The 20,691-nt window shown below is 51.6% G+C and overlaps 1 protein-coding gene across 1 annotated transcript; it reads right to left on the minus strand.

The window, feature by feature from the left end:
* Positions 1-618: 618 nt before the first annotated feature.
* Positions 619-18,391, minus strand: RASGRP4 (RAS guanyl releasing protein 4). The gene is made up of 17 exons (XM_049787472.1): positions 18,369-18,391; positions 14,594-14,778; positions 14,100-14,233; positions 13,933-13,994; positions 13,321-13,449; positions 13,060-13,213; positions 9,541-9,714; positions 6,368-6,484; positions 5,203-5,478; positions 3,910-3,990; positions 3,701-3,805; positions 3,490-3,608; positions 3,261-3,405; positions 1,961-1,997; positions 1,731-1,874; positions 1,524-1,624; positions 619-675 (listed from the first exon to the last, which is right to left on the minus strand). The coding sequence occupies exons 1-17, from the start codon at positions 18,389-18,391 to the stop codon at positions 619-621; spliced, it is 2,043 nt and encodes a 680-aa protein (XP_049643429.1).
* Between the last annotated feature and the right edge of the window lie 2,300 nt (positions 18,392-20,691).

The raw sequence follows: 20,691 nt of genomic DNA on the forward strand, positions 1-20,691 counted from the left end.
CTGAAACTGGAATCCCAGAGAGGGTGAGGGGGCATCTTGGGAAGAGCCATGATCATGCAAAGGCCCTGAGGTAGGATTTGGGGGCCTGTTTAGGAACTTTGGAAGCCAAAGGGGGTGGGTGAATGATGGGAGGGAATGGGGCTGATGGGGTGAGGTGGGATGGGCCTTGGTCAAGACTTTGGCTTTGCCCTGAGTGATGGAGCCGCATATGGGGAGAGCCAAGCTCCCACTGCTCTTTCTCTGCTGTTCTAGAGCCCAAAGTTGGAATTCTGCCACCCTCTTTCCTCCTGCCACTCCTGCCACTTCCAGTAGTTTCCTGGGGCAGCAGACCTCAGGGCGGGGTTTACCTCCCACCCATAGTGCCCCAGTCTTCCTGAGCATCCTTTCAGGAGAGCAGAGCTCTGCCAGAACTGGGGAGTTGGAGTTTCAGCATGGCCGGGCAAGTAGGCGTACCAGGAACAGCACTGGCACAGAGGAAGGAAAGAAAAGTAGATCGACAAGGTTAAACACTTCCATGGGGGCAGGAGGCTGGGAAGACCACGGTGCCTTGGGGAGATCCACGGAAGGCCAAGTACAGGACTCAGGACTCAGGATGCGGGAGAGAAATCCTGATGAGCTCTAGGAGCTGGGCTTGGAGGGCTGGATGGGTGCCATGACTGGCACTGGGAGGGGGTCCTGGGAGGGGGAAAAGAGGGTGATGGGAGCAGGTTAAGGCATTTCACTGCTAGGGCCAGAGCCACACCCAGACCTTTTGTGGGGGGGCCTTCCAAGTGGTACTCATGGGGTCTAGGGGGGTCCTCCTTCTGATTCTTGGCCAATTAGGCCAACTGGGCTGGCTCTATCCGGAAGTCCATGAGCCGGGGACTGCCCAGGCCGTGGTGTGACTTGGGGTGTCTTGGACTCCACCCAGTAATAGGGTCCCTGCCTGCACCTCTGTGCTGTCTTCCCTGGCCCTACACTCTGTCCTGGTTAAAATGAAGGACAGCAAAGGGGGCAGAGTCATATTGTCACCAAGGATTGACCCTACTTCCTGTCTCTACCTTTACAAGTGGGATTTGCCCTACTGACCTGTGGGCCCTCAAGTTGTTACTCCCATTTCCTCTCTTCTTAAGTCTCTTTTCTGCTCTAGTAGCTGGCTATATCCTCTCCCTGATGGTGAATTCTCTCTCTCTCTCATTGTTTCTGGATCATACCTGGCAGCACTCAGGGGTTACTCCTGGCTCTGAGCACAGAGATCCTACCTGGCAGGGATTGGGGGACCCTATGGAGTATTGGGGTTTCAAACCTGGTTCAACTTTATGTTAAGCATGCACCTTCTCCACTGCATTCTCTCTCCAGCCCAACAGAGTAAAATTCCTACTTTAGTATCAATATTCACTGCCAACCTGAACTTCCACCCTCCTGCCCCTGCCATGGTTGCCCTGGACTCGTTTTTACCATTTCACCTTCACACATCACCCACACCCCACTGGAGAAATGGTTTCCTTGTGATCAATTCAGGAGAGGGGACAATCCTTTCTCACCGGCTCTGGTTCCCAGGCAGGAGGTGGGGGTTCTGTCTGGGTCCAAACATGGCAGATGTGGTTTCCCGTTTCTGGATCCATGGACAGCATGTAGGAAAGATATGGGGGGGTATATAGGAGGTGGTTTACGGGTGTAGGGTGAGAGGATGAGCCCCCTGATCTGGAAGAAAGTCCCCAACTCCCAGGTTCCTTCTCAGAATTGCTCACCTGAGGTTTTACCGGGGCTGCTGATAGGAGGAACTGTTGGGGTGCTAGGCACGGCCAGGGTCCCCCCATCTCCCTTGGCCACTGGCCTCTTACACTCAGCTTTCACCTGGTCCCGGCACTGCTTGTGACAGCACAGTCCACAGTCTGGGGGAGGTTGGGGATAAGGAAGATGAAGCCCAGGCTGTGCCCCCCTTATTCCAGCCTGCAGAATCCCCTGCTGCCCCACTTACCCCGACAGCGGTAGCCTTGCTTGGTGACTCCCCAGAGCTGGAATAGAAGCAGAAGAAGGTGGCAGGTCTGTGGAGAATGGGGGGCAGGGCACAGGGGTATAAGAGCAAGGGGTGCACATAAGGCCCTGCTCAAAGTGAGGGGGATCTGAGGGCTCACAGGATCTGGAGAGTTTGTGCCACCGCCTAGAATGTGAGAGTTTAGTAAACAATGGGGTTAACAGCAACACTTGAATATTAGCACGGTGTCCCGAGGACCTGGGTCCCTAAGAGTCAACAGGAAGTAGCCAGTAATACAGAGCATGGTCAGGAAGGGGCCTGATTTGATGACTGGTCTTGGTTCAGAGACAGTGAGCTTGCTGGGAGCCAGCATCTGTGGGACCCCAAAATCCAGGGGTGATGCAGGCTCTGAAAGTTCCAGAGGCTGGAGGCTGGTTCTGCATGGACATGTCTGCTGGGGCTGGGGCTCTGTGGAGTTTCAGAAACCCTCTTGGTGCCTCTGCACAAACTGAACTGTCCACTAGCCAGCCCAGCCCCCTTCCCACTCCACCTATACCCCCAGTCTTAGGTGACAAATCTCTGAGTGGAGGGTTTTTTGGTTGGCATTGGTTTGCTTTGCGCCACACCCACCCAGAGGTGCTCAGGGCTTGCTCCTGGCTCTGTGCTCAGGGACCACTCCTGTTTGGGACTATTTGAGATGCTGGGGATCAAACCTGAGACATCTGGGGACCGGAGAAGTGGTGCAAGCGATAGGGTGTTTGCCTTGCATGCGCTAACCTAGGATGGACAGCGGTTCGATCCTCTGATGTCCCATATGGTCCCCCAAGGCAAGAGCGATTTCTGAGCACATAGCCAGGAGTAACCCCTGAGCACCACCAGGTGTGGCCCCCACCACCCAAGAAAACCCCTGAGACATCTATGTGCAAGGCAAGCACTCTGTGCACTGGACTATGCTCTAGCTTATAATGTGGAGGAATTTTTTTTTTTTTTTTTTTTTTTGGTTTTTGGGCCACACCCGGTAATGCTCAGGGGTTACTCCTGGCTATGTGCTCAGAAGTTGCTCCTGGCTTGGGGGACCATATGGGACACCGGGGGATCGAACCACGGTCCATCCAAGGCTAGCGCAGGCAAGGCAGGCACCTTACCTTTAGCGCCACCGCCCGGCCCCGATGTGGAGGGATTTTTGAGTGACTAGACAGAGGATGGATTTTCTGTCCTTTGGGGGTCTGAGAGTGCCTCTGAGCGGGGCTGGCCATGAGGAGTAAGGGCCCTGGGGTGGACTTAGTAGTGGACAGAGACTCACGAAGCCGTTGCAGCTGTCACAGAAGGTGGGTTTGCGGAAGGTGACCTCGTGGAAGGAGTGCAGGGAGGCCAGGCCCAGTTTGGAGCAGATGGCGCTGGCCCTCAGCAGGTACTCGGTCAGTTCAGTGCGACTGAAAGAGCCGGTCCTGGGACAAAGCCGGTCTCAGAGATGCTGGCCTGGGGATCCCGGACCCCAGGGCCATGAGGGGCATGGGGGGGGGGAGGCTTACCTCTGGCGAGTGGGTGGGTGAAGCCCATGGCAGGCAAAAGGGAAGTTGCCGGAGAGTCGCTCAAAGTCATCCTGAGAGATGGTCCCTCGGCCTTCAGGGTCGTAGTTCTTGAACACAGACTTGGGGGCAAGGTGGGGAAAGATGAGTCAGGCCTCTGGAATTTTCTGGGCTCCCACTGCCCTCCTAGGTCAGACCCTGGCCCCTACCTCACCTCTACCAACTGCTCCACGTGGCGGCACAGTGTGATCCTGTCGGGCTTGGGGGTCACGCCGGGGGCCCACTCCACCACCAGGGGCTCTTTGAAGGGGGAGGGTGGCTGGGGGAGGGGCAGAAGGGCCAAGTTAGTCAGGGTGCAGCTGTGGCTATTGGAGGTCAGAGGCCAAGGGGTGCTGGGGTCAGAGGTTAGAAATCGGGTCTCACCAGGTTCTTAGGACAGCGGGGCTCTCGGGAGTAAGAAAGTTCGTAGATCTCATCCTCGGTGTAGAAGAGATCCAGGGAGAGCTGGGGGTACACAGGGCATTACACCCCCACATTCCAGTCCTACCCCTGCCCGAGTGCCCTGTCTCACCTCTTCTGAGTGCCCCTGTTCTCTGAGGTCCCCAAAACCATCTTTTTTTTTTGGGAGGGGGAGCCACACCCATTTGATGCTCAGGGGTTACTCCTGGCTAAGCGCTCAGAAATTGCCCCTGGCTTGGGGGGACCAATTGCCTGGTTTCTAGCAAGTGGTTATTTATTTATTTGCTTTTGATTTAGATGGTTGGATACACTCAAACTGGGGTCTGGAGTATGAAGACCCAAAGCACTCTGGAGCCCAGATCAAAAGATCAAAGAATTGGGCCCGGAGAGATAGCACAGCAGCGTTTGCCTTGCAAGCAGCTGATCCAGGACCAAAGGTGGTTGGTTCGAATCCCGGTGTCCCATATGGTCCCCCGTGCCTGCCAGGAGCTATTTCTGAGCAGACAGCCAGGAGTAACACCTGAGCATCGCTGGGTGTGACCCAAAAACCAAAAAAAAAAAAAAAAAAAAAAAAAAGATCAAAGAATTGCTGGGACTTGTGAGGGGGGGGCAGAGACATCTGTGACCTTGAGTTCCTTTGTCCAACACTCTTCAAGGGTTTTATGTGAATTGTATTGTTGGTAGATTCTTCTCACCCACTCTCTGAAGTGGATCCTAGGATAGATATTATTCTTTTTTTTTTGGTTTTTCGGACCACACCCATTTGATGCTCAGGGGTTACTTCTGGCTAAGGGCTCAGAAATTGCCCCTGGCTTGGGGGGACCATATGGGATGCCCGGGGATCGAACCATGGTCCTTCCTTGGCTAGCGCTTGCAAGGCAGACACCTTACCTCTAGCGCCACCTCGCCGGCCCCAAGATATTATTCTTATTATTGAAGTTTTGTTTTGCTTTGGTTTTATTTGGGGGCACATCTGATGTATAGGGGGTTACTCTTGGCTCACTCTAGGGTTGCTCCTGAAGTTTTGTGGGGAGACCCTACAGTCCTTAGTTTGCAAGTGCTCAGCCCCTTGAGCCATCTCCAGGCCCCAGAGATAGAAGGTCCTATTATCATTCCCATTTTGCAGATTAGGAAACTGTGGTCCAGGGGTTTGGTGACTTTGTTTAAAGCCACACATCTAGCAAGATCCCCAGAAGCATGCTGGTCCCACAGGCCCACCTGGGCCCTAAATGCCAGCACAGGGTCTGGGAGACTCACCATGAGCAGATGCAGCAGGTCCTGGTTGGCACTGCCCGGGGGCCGCTGCCTCTGGAGGGCCTCCAGCTCCTGCAGCCGGAGGTAGAGGCTGTTGAGCTTGGAGAGGTGCAGGCGGCCATCTGACTGCCGGTAGGGTTGGGCCTCATGCAGGGACACCAGGTCTTTGAGGTGTACCCCAAGAACGGGTAGCCGGAAGCCTGTGCAACTGGCCCAGGTGCGGCGGTAGCGGGCATAGTTGTTATGGGAGGCGAGAAGTTCTGTCAGCTCCAGCAGGGCCTGTGTTATTGGAGGCCAGTTAGGAGAGTGGTGTAGGGGCAGCACCTTACCCCACACCCCAGTTTCACCAGCTTCCTGGGTGAGCTCAGAACCCTAAAGCCCTTCCAGGCCCTACTTTGGATTCTGCCCATTACCAAACTCTCTTTTGGGTCCTCATCTCGAAACTCTGTCCACACTGCCTTCCTTTCCCTCTAGCAATTTTTTTTGTTTTTTTATTTTTGGTTTTTGAGCCACACCCAGTGATGCTCAGGGGTTATTCCTGGCTATCTGCTCAGAAATTGCTCCTGGCTTGGGGGATGCTGGGGAATTGAACCTCAGTCCCTCCTAGTTTAGTGTGTGCAAGGCAAACACCCTACCACTTGTGCCACCACTCCGGCCCCTCCCTCTAGCAATTTGTCAAATCTGACCCCAACTACCACAATTCCCCAACTTTGCTTTGGCCTCCCCATTGCCCTATGGATGCAGCTCAACCACACACGGCATTTAGCTGGCAGGGGGGCTTCTGCACCCCCATTTTCTGCTGTTCTCAGGCCTCAGTCACATAATAGTCTCACAAATGACTTGTATCCCCAGATGCATCTCAGGACATTCTACTCCATCTTATCCTATGGGCGGCCCAGATGGGGGCGTCTGTGGGGTTCACACCAGCCTGACAGTACTTTCTTCTTTGTGTTCCTCCACCCATCTGCCCCTTCAGCTCGAGATGGCCAAAGAGGGATTGGGGAGAGGCCAGACCAAGGCTAGGGCCTGACTACAGGGCCTGGGGTCTGTGGGGTTTGGAGAAGCAAAGTCTGTGGCCCAGGACTCTGGGAAGGGCTGCAGAGGGCTGGGGGGAGAGAGTGTGTATGGGGTGCATTGCTGGAAGTTGGGGAGAGTGGTCCTGGGTTACCTTGGTGCTGTCAGGGCTCAGGTGTGCATGGGAGTCCTTGAGTCTGGAGATGGCGCTGTGACATAGGCCCCCAGTCACGGCCATCAGCGTGTTGAAATTACGCAGCTGGTGCAGCTTCTGCAAAGGACAGACAAGGAGGAAACGGGTGTGTGTCGAAGAGTCAGATAAAGCCAAGGTTCAGATGATCTAACTCCTCCCCAGAGAGCTGGTGTCAGGCATACGTGAATGTGGACTGGTGAAGGTGTCTGGCACGAATGGGCACAAACAAACATGTCTGTGAACCTCATGCAAGTGCTAGGCATGGTGCCGTGAGGTGAAGTCTGAAAACATTGGGGAGTAGGGAAGGTTTGGGGGCTCTACAGGAATGGGGTATTCAGAGAAATATCAGACAGCTGGGATCAGACTATGCTGAGCATGGGAGAGGGGAGATTCTTGGCAGAATTAAGAATTAGGCACTTGAGGGGCCGGAGAGATAGCATGGAGGTAAGGTGTTTGCCTTTCATCGGTTCCGGTCCCGGCGTCCCATATGGTCCCCTGTGCCTGCCAGGAGCAATTTCTGAGCCTGGAGCCAGGAATAACCCCTGAGCACTGCCCGGTGTGAACCAAAAACCACACACACACACACACACACACACACACACACACACACACACACACACACACAAAGAATTAGGCACTTGGGGCCAGAGAGATAGCCCAGTAGAAAGGTGTTTGCCTTGCATGCGCTGACCGGGGACAGACCGGGTTCGATTCCTGGCATCCCATATAGTCCCCCCGAACTTGCCAGGAGCAATTTCTAAGTGCAGAGCCAGGAGTAACCCCTGAGCATTGTCGGATATGGGCCCCAAACCAATCAACTAATAAATAAATAAATAAACTGCTAAAAAATAACAAAGAAATAGGCACAGGGGCTGGAGCGATAGCACAGCGGGGAGAGGGTGTTTGCCTTGCACACATCTAACCCTGGTTCAATCTCTGGCATTCCATATGTTCTCCTGAGCTTGCCAGGAATGATTTCTGAATGCAGAGCCAGGAGTAACTGGCTGGATGTGACCTAAAAACAAAACAAGAATTGGGCTCAGGGCCCGGAGAGATAGCACAGCGGTGTTTGCCTTGCAAGCAGCCGATCCAGAACCTAAGGTGGTTGGTTCGAATCCCGGTGTCCTATATGGTCCCCCGTGCCTGCCAGGAGCTATTTCTGAGCAGACAGCCAGGAGTAACCTCTGAGCACCGCCGGGTGTGACCCAAAAACCAAAAACCAAAAAAAAAAAAAAAAAAGAATTGGGCTCAGTGGCTCGAGTGATAGTATAGCTGGAATATTATGGCCTTGCACATGGCTGGCCCAGGTTCAAGACCTGGCATCCTATATGGTCCAAATACTGCCAGGAGTAATTCTTGAGGTAGAGTTAGGAGTAACCCCTGAACACTGCCAGGTGCAGCCACCCCTCAAAAAATAATTGGGGGGCCGGAGAGATAGCATGGAGGTAAGGCCTTTCATGCAGAAGGTCATCGGTTCGAATCCTGGCGTCCCATATGGTCCCCCGTGCCTGCCAGGAGCAATTTCTGAGCATGGAGCCAGGAGTAACCCCTGAGCACTGCTGGGTGTGACCCAAAAACCACACACACAAAAAAATTGGGCACAGGTGACAGTGAGTTGGTGTGGGTCAGCCTGACACCACGCAAGTAGTCTTATCTTCCCCTTTTGAAAGATTCTTTTTGGGGCTACACCCAGCAGTACTGGGGATCAAACCTAGGCTTGCAATTTTTCTTTTGGAGCCACATCTGAAGAAGCTGAGAGGTTACTCCTGGCTCTGCATTTGGGATTTACTCTGGGCAGTGCTTAGAAAACCATATGGGGACCCGGAGAGATAGCACAGCGGCATTTGCCTTGCAAGCAGCCAATCCAGGACCAAAGGTGGTTGGTTCGAATCCCGGTGTCCCATATGTTCCCCCTGTGCCTGCCAGGAGCTATTTCTGAGCAGACAGCCAGGAGTAACCCCTGAGCACCGCCGGGTGTGGCCCAAAAACCAAAAAAAAAAAAAAAAAGAAAACCATATGGGGGTCCGGATGGAACCCCAGCTGGCAGAACTAAGCAAGTAATTGCTTTAATCCCTATACTATGCCTCCAGCCTCCCAGGCCTGCATTCTGAGCTCTCCCTCCCATCACAAGCTTTGCTATGCATTTCTCTGTGGCTGGCACTGGGACCATGGAGGACAACCTTTCCCACAGACGAGGGAATCCCAATTCCAAGGGGTGGGGGCAGGAAGAAGCAGGGTGCTAGACGTTAGAGGAAGGGCGTGGCCTGCGAGGAAGTGCAAAAGGGGGTGGCTGAAGAGGAAGGAGGGTTCCCTTTTCTACTGAAGGGAGGAGGATTTCTGAGAGGGAGTGGGGGAAGGGGATACCTGATGGGATGGGAAGGTGTGTTTGGTTGTCCCATAGCTGAGACACCTGCAGTGGGGAGGAGGAAGGAGGATGCTGCAGAAGTGTGTGTGTGTGTGTGTGTGTGTGTGTTTGTGGTTAGGGGGTGCATAAAAGAGTTTGCGTTGACTGCCTCGAGGATAAAAATATTTGGATAGTGTGGCCCAAGCAATAACACAATGGGTAAGGCAATTGCTTTACACGCGGCGTCCTGGGTTTGATCCTCAGCATCCTATAGGATCCTCCCAGGAGTGATTCCTGACTGCAGAGTAACCCCCCCAAAACAAAACAAAACAAAACAAAACAAAACAAAACAAAACAAAACAGACAAACTGGCTTAGGAGATGTTGCCAGGAGGGAAATCGACTACGGGTTTTTTGCATGGTGAAATCTGTTTTTTTGTTTTGTTTTGTTTTTGTTTTTGGGGCCACACCCGGTGACGTTCAGAGGTTACTCCTGGCTCTGCGCTCAGAAACCGCTCCTGGCTTGGGGGACCATATGGGACGCTGGGGATCGAACCCAGTTCTGTCCTGGGTCAGCTGCGTGCAAGGCCAACTGGCCTTACCACTGCACTGTCACTCGGCAGGGGAGGTGAAATCGACGCTGGTGAAGAAGTTCCGACTCAGGACTCAGAGAGTGGGGCGTGGCACAACGGGGCGTGGCCACACAAGGGGCGTGACCTACAGAGACCTATAGGCTCACATTGGGGCCACGCCCATTCGGGGAGCACTGCCCAAGCCGCGGAGCGTCTCACCTGCGCCACTTGGATGAACTTGTCCAGCACCTGCGCGCGCTGTGCCGGCCCCGGCCGACTCAGCACCATGACCTGCACCCAGCGGGACACGCTGTTGCTGAGCCCCACGGAGCCCTCCAGGGCCGAGCCGCCCGGCACCGAGCCCTGCAGAACGTAGTCCCGCAGGTCCTGGGGCTGCGGAGAGATTGGGGATCAGGGGTGCGGTGGGGACCCTCGGCGCCTGTTCCCTTGCTGTCTCTGACGTCCTAGCGGGGTCCGATTTCAATGACATTGACTAGAGTTTTCTTTCTTTCTTTCTTTTCTTTCTTTCTTTCTTTCTTTCTTTCTTTCTTTCTTTCTTTCTTTCTTTCTTTCTTTCTTTCTTTCTTTCTTTCTTTCTTTCTTTCTTTCTTTCTTTCTTTCTTTCTTTCTTTTCTTTCTTCCTTCCTTTCCTTCCTTCCTTCCTTCTTCCTTCTTCTTCTTTCTTCTTTCTTTCTTTCTTTCTTTCTTTCTTTCTTTCTTCTTTCTTTCTTTCTTTCTTTCTTCTTTCTTTCCTTCCTTCTTCTTTCTTCTTCTTCTTCTTCTTCTTCTTCTTTCTTTCTTTCTTTCTTTCTTTTTCTTTCTTTCTTTCTTTCTTTCTTCTTTTTTCTCTTTTTCTTTCTTTCTTTTCTTTCTTTCTTTCTTCTTTCTTTCTTCTTCCTTCTTCTTTCTTTTCTTCTCTTTCTTTTTTCTTTTTCTTCTTTCTTTCTTTCTTTCTTTTCTTTCTTTCTTTCTTTCTTTCTTTCTTTCTTTTCTTTCTTTTTCTTTCTTTCTTTCTTTCTTTCTTTCTTTCTTTCTCTTTCTTTTTTCTCTTTCTCTTCTTTTTTCTCTCTTTTTCTCTCTTCCTCCTTCCCTCCCTCCTTCCTTTCTTCTTTCTTCTTTCTTTCTTTCTTTCTTTCTTTTTCTCTTTCTTTCTTTTCTTTCTTTTTCTTCTTTCTTTCTTTCTTTCTTTCTTTCTTTTCTTTCTTTTTCTTCTTCTTTCTTTTCTTTTCTTTCTTTCTTTCTTTCTTTCTTTCTTTCTTTTTCTTTCTTTCTTTCTTTCTTTCTTCTTTCTTTCTTTCTTCTTTTTTCTTTCTTTCTTTCTTCTTCTTTCTTTCTTTTCTTTCTTTCTTTCTTTCTTTCTTTCTTTCTTTCTTTCTTTCTTTCTTTCTTTCTTTCTTTCCTCTTTCTTTCCTCTTTCTCTTTCTTTTTTCTCTTTCTCTCCTTCCTCCCTCCCTCCCTCCCTCCCTCCCTCCCTCCCTCCCTCCCTCCCTCCCTCCCTCCTTCCTTCCTTCTTTCCTTCCTTCCTTCCTTCCCTCCCTCCCACACCCAGTGGTGCTCATGGATGACTCCTGGCTTGAGGCACAGAAATTACTCCTGGGGAGCCAGAGAGATATACAGTGGTAGAGCATTTGCCTTGCATGTGGCTGACCCAGAAAGGACCTGGGTTTGATTCGAGGCATTCCATATGGTCCCCTGAGCCTGCCAGGAACAATTTCTTTTCTTTTTTCTTTTTCTTTTTTTGGTTTTTGGGTCACACCCGGCAACACTCAGGGGTTACTCCTGGCTCTACCCTCAGAAACCGCTCCTGGCAGGCTTGGAGGACCATATGGGATGCTGGGATTAGAACCACTGTCCTTCTGCATGCAACGCAAATGCCCCATCTTCATACTATCTCTCCGGCCCACAAGGAACAATTTCTGAGTGTAGAGTTAGAAGTAACCCCTGAGTGCTTCCGGGTATGGTCCTTAAACAAACAAACAAAAAGTAAACATAATTCACCTATCTATAGTTTTTCATATGGAATGAGAAAATATATCCTATGAAGAAATATATTTTAACTGTGGGGGCTGGAGAAATAGCACAGTGGTACGGCATTTGCCTTGCATGTGGCTGACCTGGGTGGACCCAAGTTTGATTTCTGGCATCCCATATGGTCACTCAACTTGCAGGGAATAATTTCTGAGCTCAGAGCCAGGAGTAACCCCTGAGCACCGCCGATGTGACCCAAAAAACAAGAAAACAAAACAAAACAAAAAACTACTTCTGGGAGGGTCGGAGGGATACCGGGAATTGAACCTGGCATCCTATTGGGTCTCCGGAGTCTGCCAGGTGTAATTTTTTTGTGGGGGTTTGGGCCACACCCAGCGGGGTTCAGGAGTTCCTCCTGGCTCTTCATTCAGAAATCACTCCTGAGAGGGTTGGGGGACCTATAGGATGCCAGGAATTGAACCCTGGTCGACTTGCGTTCAAGGCAAACACCCTCCTCTCTGTGCTATCATTCCTGCCCCCCACAGTGAGAAGCTTTGAGCAAGGCAGTATTCAGGGACTTTGTCATACTTGTGGCTGCCTTACACTCAACTTGGCAGGTCCTGTCCCTTTCCCATCGTGAGAGGAGAATTTCTCCTGGATGCTTGAAGGCTACACTGGGACAGGCCTATCGTTAGCAAAGAGAAGCAGGATTAAGAGGATATGAAACCAGGTCTACTTGTTCCGCTCAAGGGGTCATCGTTAGTCCCTCAACAGCCAGGAAATGAAGCAACTAGACCCCCCCACCTTCCCTTCCCGAGATGCAGCCACAGCTCATGCAGAGGTGGATGGCGTGAGATGATCAGTGGAGGAGGTCAGCTGTGGCTATTTCTTTTTTCTTTTTCTGTCTTTTGGGCCACACCCAGCAATGCGCAGGGCTTACTCCTGTCTCTATGCTCAGAGGTCACTCGTGACTGGGCTCATGGGACCATTTGTGATGCCAGGGATTGAATTCCGTTAGCTGCATGCAAGGAGTGCCTTATCTGCTGTATTATCGCTCCCACTTCTCAACTGGGCCGTTTCAAATAGTTGTCCCAGAGACTGGAGTGATAGTACAATGGGTAGGGCACTTGCTTTGCACATGACTAACCAGAGTGTCATTTCCTGGCATCTCATATATTTCTCAAGCACCTCCCCGGAGGGATTCCTGAGTGCAGAGCCAGGAGTTATCCCTGAGCATCGTTGGGTAGGGCCACAAAAACAGAAAAAATTAAATATTTGCACCTGGACCACTTGGCTCCAGACTCAGGCCCTGATCTGTGGCGGGAGCTATGAAGTCCCTCTCGCACTGAAAACAGAACCAAATGCTCCTTGGAAAAATGGTTAGTAGTTGGAGCTCTTAATAGGTTCCAGGAACTGAGATATGCGATTTTATTTTGGGGCGTCAAGGGTCAAACTCAGGCCTCATGTTAGTTACCACATGCCCCCTGAGCTCCACACTAGCCCCTCCCACAATAGTAAATGGCCACATTGACAAGTGGGAAAAATGAGTCATAAAGAAAGTGGAGAATTGGCTCAGTTATCCTGAAATAGAAGATGTTGCTGACTGAGGAGTTTGGGGTGCAGATGCCTTTGTTTCAGCTGGCTTAGCTCATTCTCCTGGACCCCAAGTCTGTGGCTTTGAGGTCCCTACCTGATACCCACACAAGGGTTCTTTCCTTCTTGCTCCCATTCTACCCCAAACCACCCTGGCTGGGAGCAGGGCCTCCTCACCGTGATTGCCTGGAAGGAGCGGAACTCCAGGTAAGTGAGGTGCTGGGCCAGCTCCCCCGTTTCCAGGTGGTCGAAAAGCAAGGACACTTTGCGCTTTTTGCCCAGGCCTGGGCTGCTCATGGGCACTGGGGGCCCTGGGCCACCTGGACTCAGTCTGCGGATAGAGCAAGGCAAAGGAAATGGAGGGATTTAGGGTGTGGGATGTGGGGACGGAATAAGAAGGCAAGAGAGGGTGGGGAAGGAGAGGAGGGTCTGACTCACAGGTTGGAGGGGTCCCCCAGGCTCCTCTGGGCTGAATTGCCTTCCTGAACCACGGTGGCCCAGAAACGACTTATCGCCTCTTCCAACTGGGGCTCCTGGTGCATTTCAGGGTGCCGAGTCAGCCAGTACCTAAGGGAGTGGGAAGTGAAGTACAAGATAGGGGGGAGGTAGCAGGGAATATCTCTAAGGGAATTTGGGGGTCTCTGGAAGGTCAAGGTTCAGAGATGTAAAAATGAACTGGAAGTAGTTTAGGGGCAGAGAGAAGATTCAGACATGGCCACGGAGTTTGTGGGTAGATTGGGGAGATACCTTCCAAGTGGGGTTACTAGTAAGCAGGATAGTGGGACCTCTGGAGTGAGATTGGGGTCAACAGATGGTGGCTTCGGGGGAGAGGCTCTGAGAAAAGTGGGATGAGGAGAGCAGGAGGATTGGAACCATGAGCCAGCTTATTTGATTTGGTTTTTGCTGTGCAGGAAATCGAACCTGGGTCTCCTGCATGCAAGACTTAAATATTTCCACTGTGCCCAATACTGATCAAAAGTGGGATTTGGGGGAACAAGGAGGTTCTGAGAGGTGTCTTATAGTCCTAGGAATGCTTTCTGGGCTCCCTACCTGACCAGGTGGCAAATCTGCAGCCGCCTCAGCTCCCGTGTGCTCCCTGACGCCTCCTGGTACTTGAGATGGAGTCAAGGCTCTGTTGCAGCTGGAGCTGCACCCCCTACCCCAATACCCCATTCCCTTGCCCCTGTCTTGCCTGGGTTCTGCCCTATCCCGCCCACTGCCCTCTTTTTGGGCCCTGGAGGATATAAGGTCAGCAGGCGGGTGGCGAGGCGGGCAGAAGGTAGAACCCAGCTGTGCATGGCCAGCACCATGTTGAGGAGGTGGTCACCGCGGCACAGGCTTCCAGCAGAGTCTGGGGGACGGACACGGGGACATGGTCACCTGGGGTCACATGGGGACCTGGTCACATAGACCCAGGACAAGGGTACTCCGGGCCTGTGAGCATCTGCGTGAACGTGGCCACCCAACTTCATCTTCCCGGCTCCGGTCTGGGCAGTGCCCAGAACAGCCTGGCAGGCCCTGTCTGAGGTAGCCTGAACCCCAGGAATGTCCCATCTCAGGAAGAGGAAACTCAGGTGTCTTTTACCAAAGAGGATGGAGACTTGTATCAGTCACCTGTGGCACCCCACCCCACCCCCCAAATCAAAAGAGGTCCAGAGATAGGCGGGCACTTGGCATGGAGGGGAGGGAAAAGGGGTGCGGGGGCCCTCACCGAAGGACCGGATGCACTGCTCCAGCAGCTCCTCCTCGCTGCAGCTGCCCTCGCAGAGTCGGCCCAGGGCCATGGATGCCATGACCTTGCTGATTTCCCGGGGGCTGGGGCAGGTTTTGTGGCGGCGGGCCTGGCGGGCCCGGCCCCGACCCCCTGTCTTCCCTGGGCATTCCTGGTGGGATTTCCTGTGGGCACAACCCCCAGAAAACCATGGGGCAGAATCCTGAAGTGTTGCACTATAAAGGCAAAACTGGACCCCTGAGTGTCAGGCCTGGAAACTCCAAGAACATTCTTGGTTTTCATGCCTGTTTCCACAGGAGACCTCCAAGCCCCCTCCTTTCAGGGGACCAGGAAAAAGACTCTCAGCACTATTCTGAAAAGTTCCAGAGAATCAAGGAATAAGACCTTCCCCACCAGGACTACTAAGGACCCTTGCAGGGGTCTTCAAACTACAGCCCGCGGGCCACATGTTGTATTTATTACCATTTTGTTTCTTCACTTCTAAATAAGATATATGCAGTGTGTGTGGAAATTTGTTCATAATTTTTGTTTTTACTATAATCTGGTCCTCCAACAGTCTGAAGGACAATGAACTGGCCCCCTGTTTAAAAAGTTTGAGGACCCCTGCTAGAGAATCATCAGAATTCCTTTCTCCAGATTCTACCCCCAACCCCCTAAAATGAGCAGGACCAAGGCATCCTGGGAGAGATGACCTGGTGGGAGACCCTCTGAGCTCCCAAGAATCAGGACAGAAGACTGCAGAATCGGGGACCAGAGCTATAGCACAGTGGTAAGGGCATTTGCCTCGCACGTGACAGACCCAGGACCAACAGTGGTTCAATTCCTAGCATCCCATATGCCCCCGCCCGAGGCTGCCAGGAGTAACCCCTGAGCACAGCCAGGTGTGACCCCCCCTCAAAAAAAAAAAAAAAAAAAGGACTCCACAATCGATTTCACTCATCCCAGGAGCGAAGCAATACAACTTTTTCCCTGGGTCAGAGGGATAGTAGAGTGGGTAAGGTCCTTGCCTTTCATCCTGCTGCCCTGTTTGAACCCCTCCACTGCCTGTCGTCCCCAATCACCAGAAGTCATTCTCCAGCACAGACCCAGGAATAGACCCTGAATGGGACACAACAACCCCCTTCCAAAAAATATATTTTTTGCAGGGATCTTCAGAGCCCCCTCCTGTCTGACTTTTAAGACCCACCTCACCATATTTCCCCCAAATGTCTCACTCCCCCGGGTTTAAGGAAGACCCTTCAGGTTTCCCCTTTGTTCGTTATATTCCTCCTTTCCTCTCTATTTTCATGGAGCAGACAGACCCTCAAGATTAGACCTTTCCCATCACCCCCAATTCTACTAAAGTGGCAGATCCCTGGACAAGCTCTGAGTCTTGGTTGCTAGTTGGGTCCCTGGACAGGTTCCTGGGCTTAGGACCTGGAGAGGAGCCAGGTGAGCAGAGAGGTTGGCCAGGCAGGCCCCAGGGAGGCAAGCAGCTTCAAGGAAAATTTAAAAATAAGTCTCACATGCCCTGGAGCTCCCCAGGCTCCAGCCTAGTGGGAGATGAGGGTCATGGAAAAACCTGGATGGGGAGGAAGGCCAGTGTGGTCTTGGGCCCTGCTAAAGGCAGATGAAAGAGGGTATGGGGGAGGGCGGAGAGATAACATTGGTTCGAATGCCGGCATCCCATATAATCCCCCGAGCCTGCCAGGAGCGATTTCTGAGTGTAGAGCCAGGAGTAACCCCTGAGTGCTGCCAGGTGTGACCCAAACCGGGTATCCCATATGGTCCCCCAAGCATGCCAGGAGTAATTTCTGAGTGCAGAGCCAGAATTCACACCTGAGCACCCCCCCTCCCCCAATAACAACAGCAACAAAACAAAAATAAAAAAAAAAAGAGGGATTGGAGTGATATTACAGCAGGTAAGATGCTTGCTTTGAAAGCAGCCACCTGGGATCAATCCCCAGTATCCTATATGGTCCCTATAAATGGCCAGGAGTAATTTCTGAGTGCAGAGCTAGGAGTAACCCGTGAGCTCCACTAGGTGTGGCCTGAAAAGCAAAATACAGGGGTCGGAGAGATAGCGTGGAAGTAAGGCATTTGCGTTGCATGCAGAAGGACGGTGGTTCCAATCCCGGCATCCCAGATGGTCCCCCGTGCCTGCCAGGGGCGATTTCTGAGCATAGAGCCAGGAGTAACCCTTGAGCGCTGCTAGGTGTGATGACCGCCCCCCCCCCAGTAATAAAAAGCAAAGTACAAAACAAAATAAAAATCAAAACAAAAAAAATAAAAAAAAAGGGGAAACAAAAGAAAAATTGAAAAAAGGAAAAGTTCATTCATCCTTGAACTTTTCCAGAAATTGATCATGGCAAAGGGAGGAGCCGGCCCAGGCTGGTCAGAGGCTAAGGTGGGAAGTTGTAGAGAGAAGACTCAGGCCCGGGGTATGGCGTGGACACTGCCAGATTCTTGCTTGTTCCTGCCTGCTGAGTGATAGCACCAACCTATGTCAGGCAGAGGCTCTGGTCTCAAAACTCAATCCTTTATAAACACCAACAACTCAATCCACTCAGAACAACAGAACTGGAAAAAAAATTTTTTTTGGGGGGGGAGGAGGCCCACACCTGGCAGTGCTCAGGGGGGTTAATCCTAGCTTGCACCAGGAATTATTCCTGGTGGACTCAGAGGACCATATGGGATGCCAGGGATCAAACTCAGGTCAGCCACATGCAAGGCAAACACCTTCCCTACTATATTGTCACTCCAGCCCCCAGAACTGGGAACTTGGGAGAGGCACCTAGCACTCTGTCAGCTCAGCCCTCCAGGCTTGAAAACTGTTTCCCATTGTCTCACTTCAGACTTAGAAGCACCTCCAAGGAGGGACTTTGATTACTCTCTGGAGAGAGGAAGAAATGAGGGCACAGAACAGTCAAGCAACTTACCTAAAGTCACACAGCTAGCAATGAGGCCTCCAAATCACCACCACTAACTAGTCAGATATCATGAGGAGGGGAACCCTGTGCCATCAGGAACATGTCAGATGAGACAGCGGGCTATGCCCAGGGTGGAGCAGTAGCCGTTGGCCTTGGGAAGCTTGCCCAGGTGAGAGGAACCCCATTGCATAGCCTCTGTCACCAGATGTGGGTCCTTTCACTTACCTGCCTCTGTGCAGCTCTGAGGTGAGTGCCAGAATACACCCAGGTGTGACTTAGGAGGCTGGGGAACTGCCTTGCGTCACAAACCCCTCCCCGGAGGCAGGGCCCCAAAGGAGTCTGCAATTTCCATTCCAAGGGGCTTTGAGTAGGAATGGGGAGGTAGGTGGATGCCAGCTTGGAAAGTCCAGGTGGGGGGCCAGAGCGGTGGCGCAAGCAGTAGGGTGTTTGCCTTGCACCGCTAACTTAGGACGGACTGCAGTTCGATCCCCCTAGCATCCCATATGGTCCTCCAAGCCAGGAGCGATTTCTAAGTGCATAGCCAGAAGTAACATTGAGTATCACCAGGTGTGGCCTCCCCCCCCCAAAAAAAAGAAAGTCCAGGTGGGGTGGGGAACCCCAGAGGAGGACACAGAGCAATTCAGAGCATAGGATGGGCAGGGTAAGACTCAGGCATGTGGGCCCACAGCCTCAGCCCAGCTGGGTTCTGGATTCCAAGATACTTTCCATCTAGCACCCCTAAATTCTGCTCCTAAAGGAGCCCCCCTCTCAGCCCCCTTCCTCTAACGCCTCTCCTCCCTTGCCCAGGAAGGCAGGGCTGTCCCTGTTTCCTTGCCTGGTCTTACCTCTTGCTGTCTTTCCTGTTCATGTTTCCGCTGGGGGCACCGAGGTATTGCAAGGGGCTGGCTCAAACCCCCCCCCCCCGCCCCCCAGTACTCTAGTTCCTGAGCCCCTTGAGAGCTGGGCTGCCGCGCTTTGGAAGGAAAGAGGAACTGCCCGTCCCCACCCACCCCAGGCCAGGGGGAAGGAAGAGGCTGGGGAGAGACGGAAGATCCCCCCCTTCCCCCTCCCATGGGGATCCCTTCAAGCTGAGGTTTCCGGGTGCTGCTGCAGGCCTCCACCCCTAACACCCAGCAGGGCACGCTCTATAGCTCTATCTCTCCATCTTTCTGTCTCTTAGACCCGTGATTCTCAGCTCATTCGGTTCGGTTTGAATAGTGGCAGGTTTTGTTTTTACAGTGTGACTCGTTTATGGAAAGCCACACACAGATGGAAATGCCCTGTGTCTGCAGGACTCATGGAAAGAACACACAAATGTTTCGGGGGACACTCAGGAGACAGTTTTGTGTGTGTTTCTTCTCCTGCATGTTTGATTCCTAGTTTTAGTTCCAATGAAGTCATTGGTATCTCAGAAAACTTTATGACTTTTTTTGTTTTGTTTTATTTGGGGGCCACATTTGATGATGTTCACAGTTTACTCCTGGCTCTGCACTCAGGGATCATTCCTGGAGGGCTTGGGGGACCATATAGGGTGTTGGGAATCGAATATGGGTTGATTGTATACAAGTTAAATTCCCTACCAGCTGTACTGTTACTCTTACTCCTATTACTTTTTTTTTGGGGGGGGGTCACACCCGGCAGCACTCAGGGGCTACTCCTGGCTCTACACTCAGAAATCGCCCCTGGGCAGGCTCGGGGGACCATATGGGATGCCAGGATTCGAACCACAGGCAAAAACGCCTTACCTCCGTGCTATCTCTCCAGCCCCCCTCCTATTACTTTAATTGTAACAGGCCCATCTGTAGTACTTATTGTACCCCTTCACTGTTCCTCCAACTTTTTCCGTTTTTAGGTGGCCACAACTGGAGGTGCTCAGTGGTTACTTCTGGCTCTGGACTCAGGAATTACTCCTCACTTAAGATGCTAAGGATTGAACCCAGATCAGTTGCATGCAAAGCAAGCACCCTACCCATTATACTATTTTTTAGGCCCTTTTACTCCAGCTTTTAAAATATGAGTTCATTTGATCTTTACACAACCCTACCATTTTCTTTGGGGGACCACACTCCCTAGTGCTCACAGGATAGTCCTATCTCTGTGCTTAGGAGTGACCTCTAGTGGTATTTGGGGGAACATGTGTGATTCGGAAATCGTACCAGATGGCCTGGGTGCAAGTGGATGTTTGATCATTCCAAATAAAGTTATTTGAATATTTCAATTTATGTGAAAAAGAAAAGTTTTTTCTTATTTTATTTCTCTTTTTCCTGAAGCAATTTTTTCTCTTCATCTCTTCCCTTGCTATCCTCTCTCAGAAGCTCCCAACCTGAGACATTTCTGTCTTTTTTTAAAAAAAATTTTTTGGGAGCCGGAGAGATAACATGGAGGTAGGGCGTTTGCCTTTCATGCAGAACGTTGGTGGTTCGAATGCCCGCATCTCATATGGTCCCTTGTGCCTGCCAGGGGCGATTTCTGGGCATAGAGCCAGGAGTAACCCTGAACGCTGCCGGGTGTGACCCAAAAACCATTTTTTTGGACTATAACTGGCTGTGTTCAGAGCTTATTTCTGGCTGTACATTCAGGAATCACTCCTGGTGGGCTCAGAGGACTATATGGAATACTAGGAATTGAACCCTGGCTGGCCATATGTAAGGCAAATGCCTTTCCCTGCACTATATAACCCTGGGCCCACTTTTGTCCGTTTTGACTCCATCTGCCCCAGCACTGCCTCTTTCCAAGTGATGTAATATTTGCCCCTGTCTCGTGTCTACAAGCTTTAGGGAGCACAAGAGCCTCAGGGAGAAAGATTGGAAAAGGCTGTGGCACCCTTGAGACCTCGAGGGGACTCGATACCAACAATAACACTGATGACCACAAAGGAAATACTTAGGAGACAAACCGCAGGGACGCCCAGAGCAGAAGGATGATGTATAGGATAACATGCAAATAAGGATTTCTTGGAAACTAAAACACCAGGGAACAGACACCGCAGAGCAGAATGGAGTCAAGATAGTTACAGCCTTAACTCAAGGAGAGATAACTATCAAGGAGGTGAAAGGCTCGATTGCCAGTCAGCAAGAGATCAAGATAGAGACTTCTAGGAAAAGGGGAGGGAAAAAAATCCCCACAATTTCCAATGAGCACCTGGGAAAGGGCTAGAAATAATCACTA

Source organism: Suncus etruscus, chromosome 14 (genome assembly GCF_024139225.1).
Source record: "Suncus etruscus isolate mSunEtr1 chromosome 14, mSunEtr1.pri.cur, whole genome shotgun sequence".
Lineage (NCBI taxonomy): Eukaryota > Metazoa > Chordata > Mammalia > Eulipotyphla > Soricidae > Suncus > Suncus etruscus.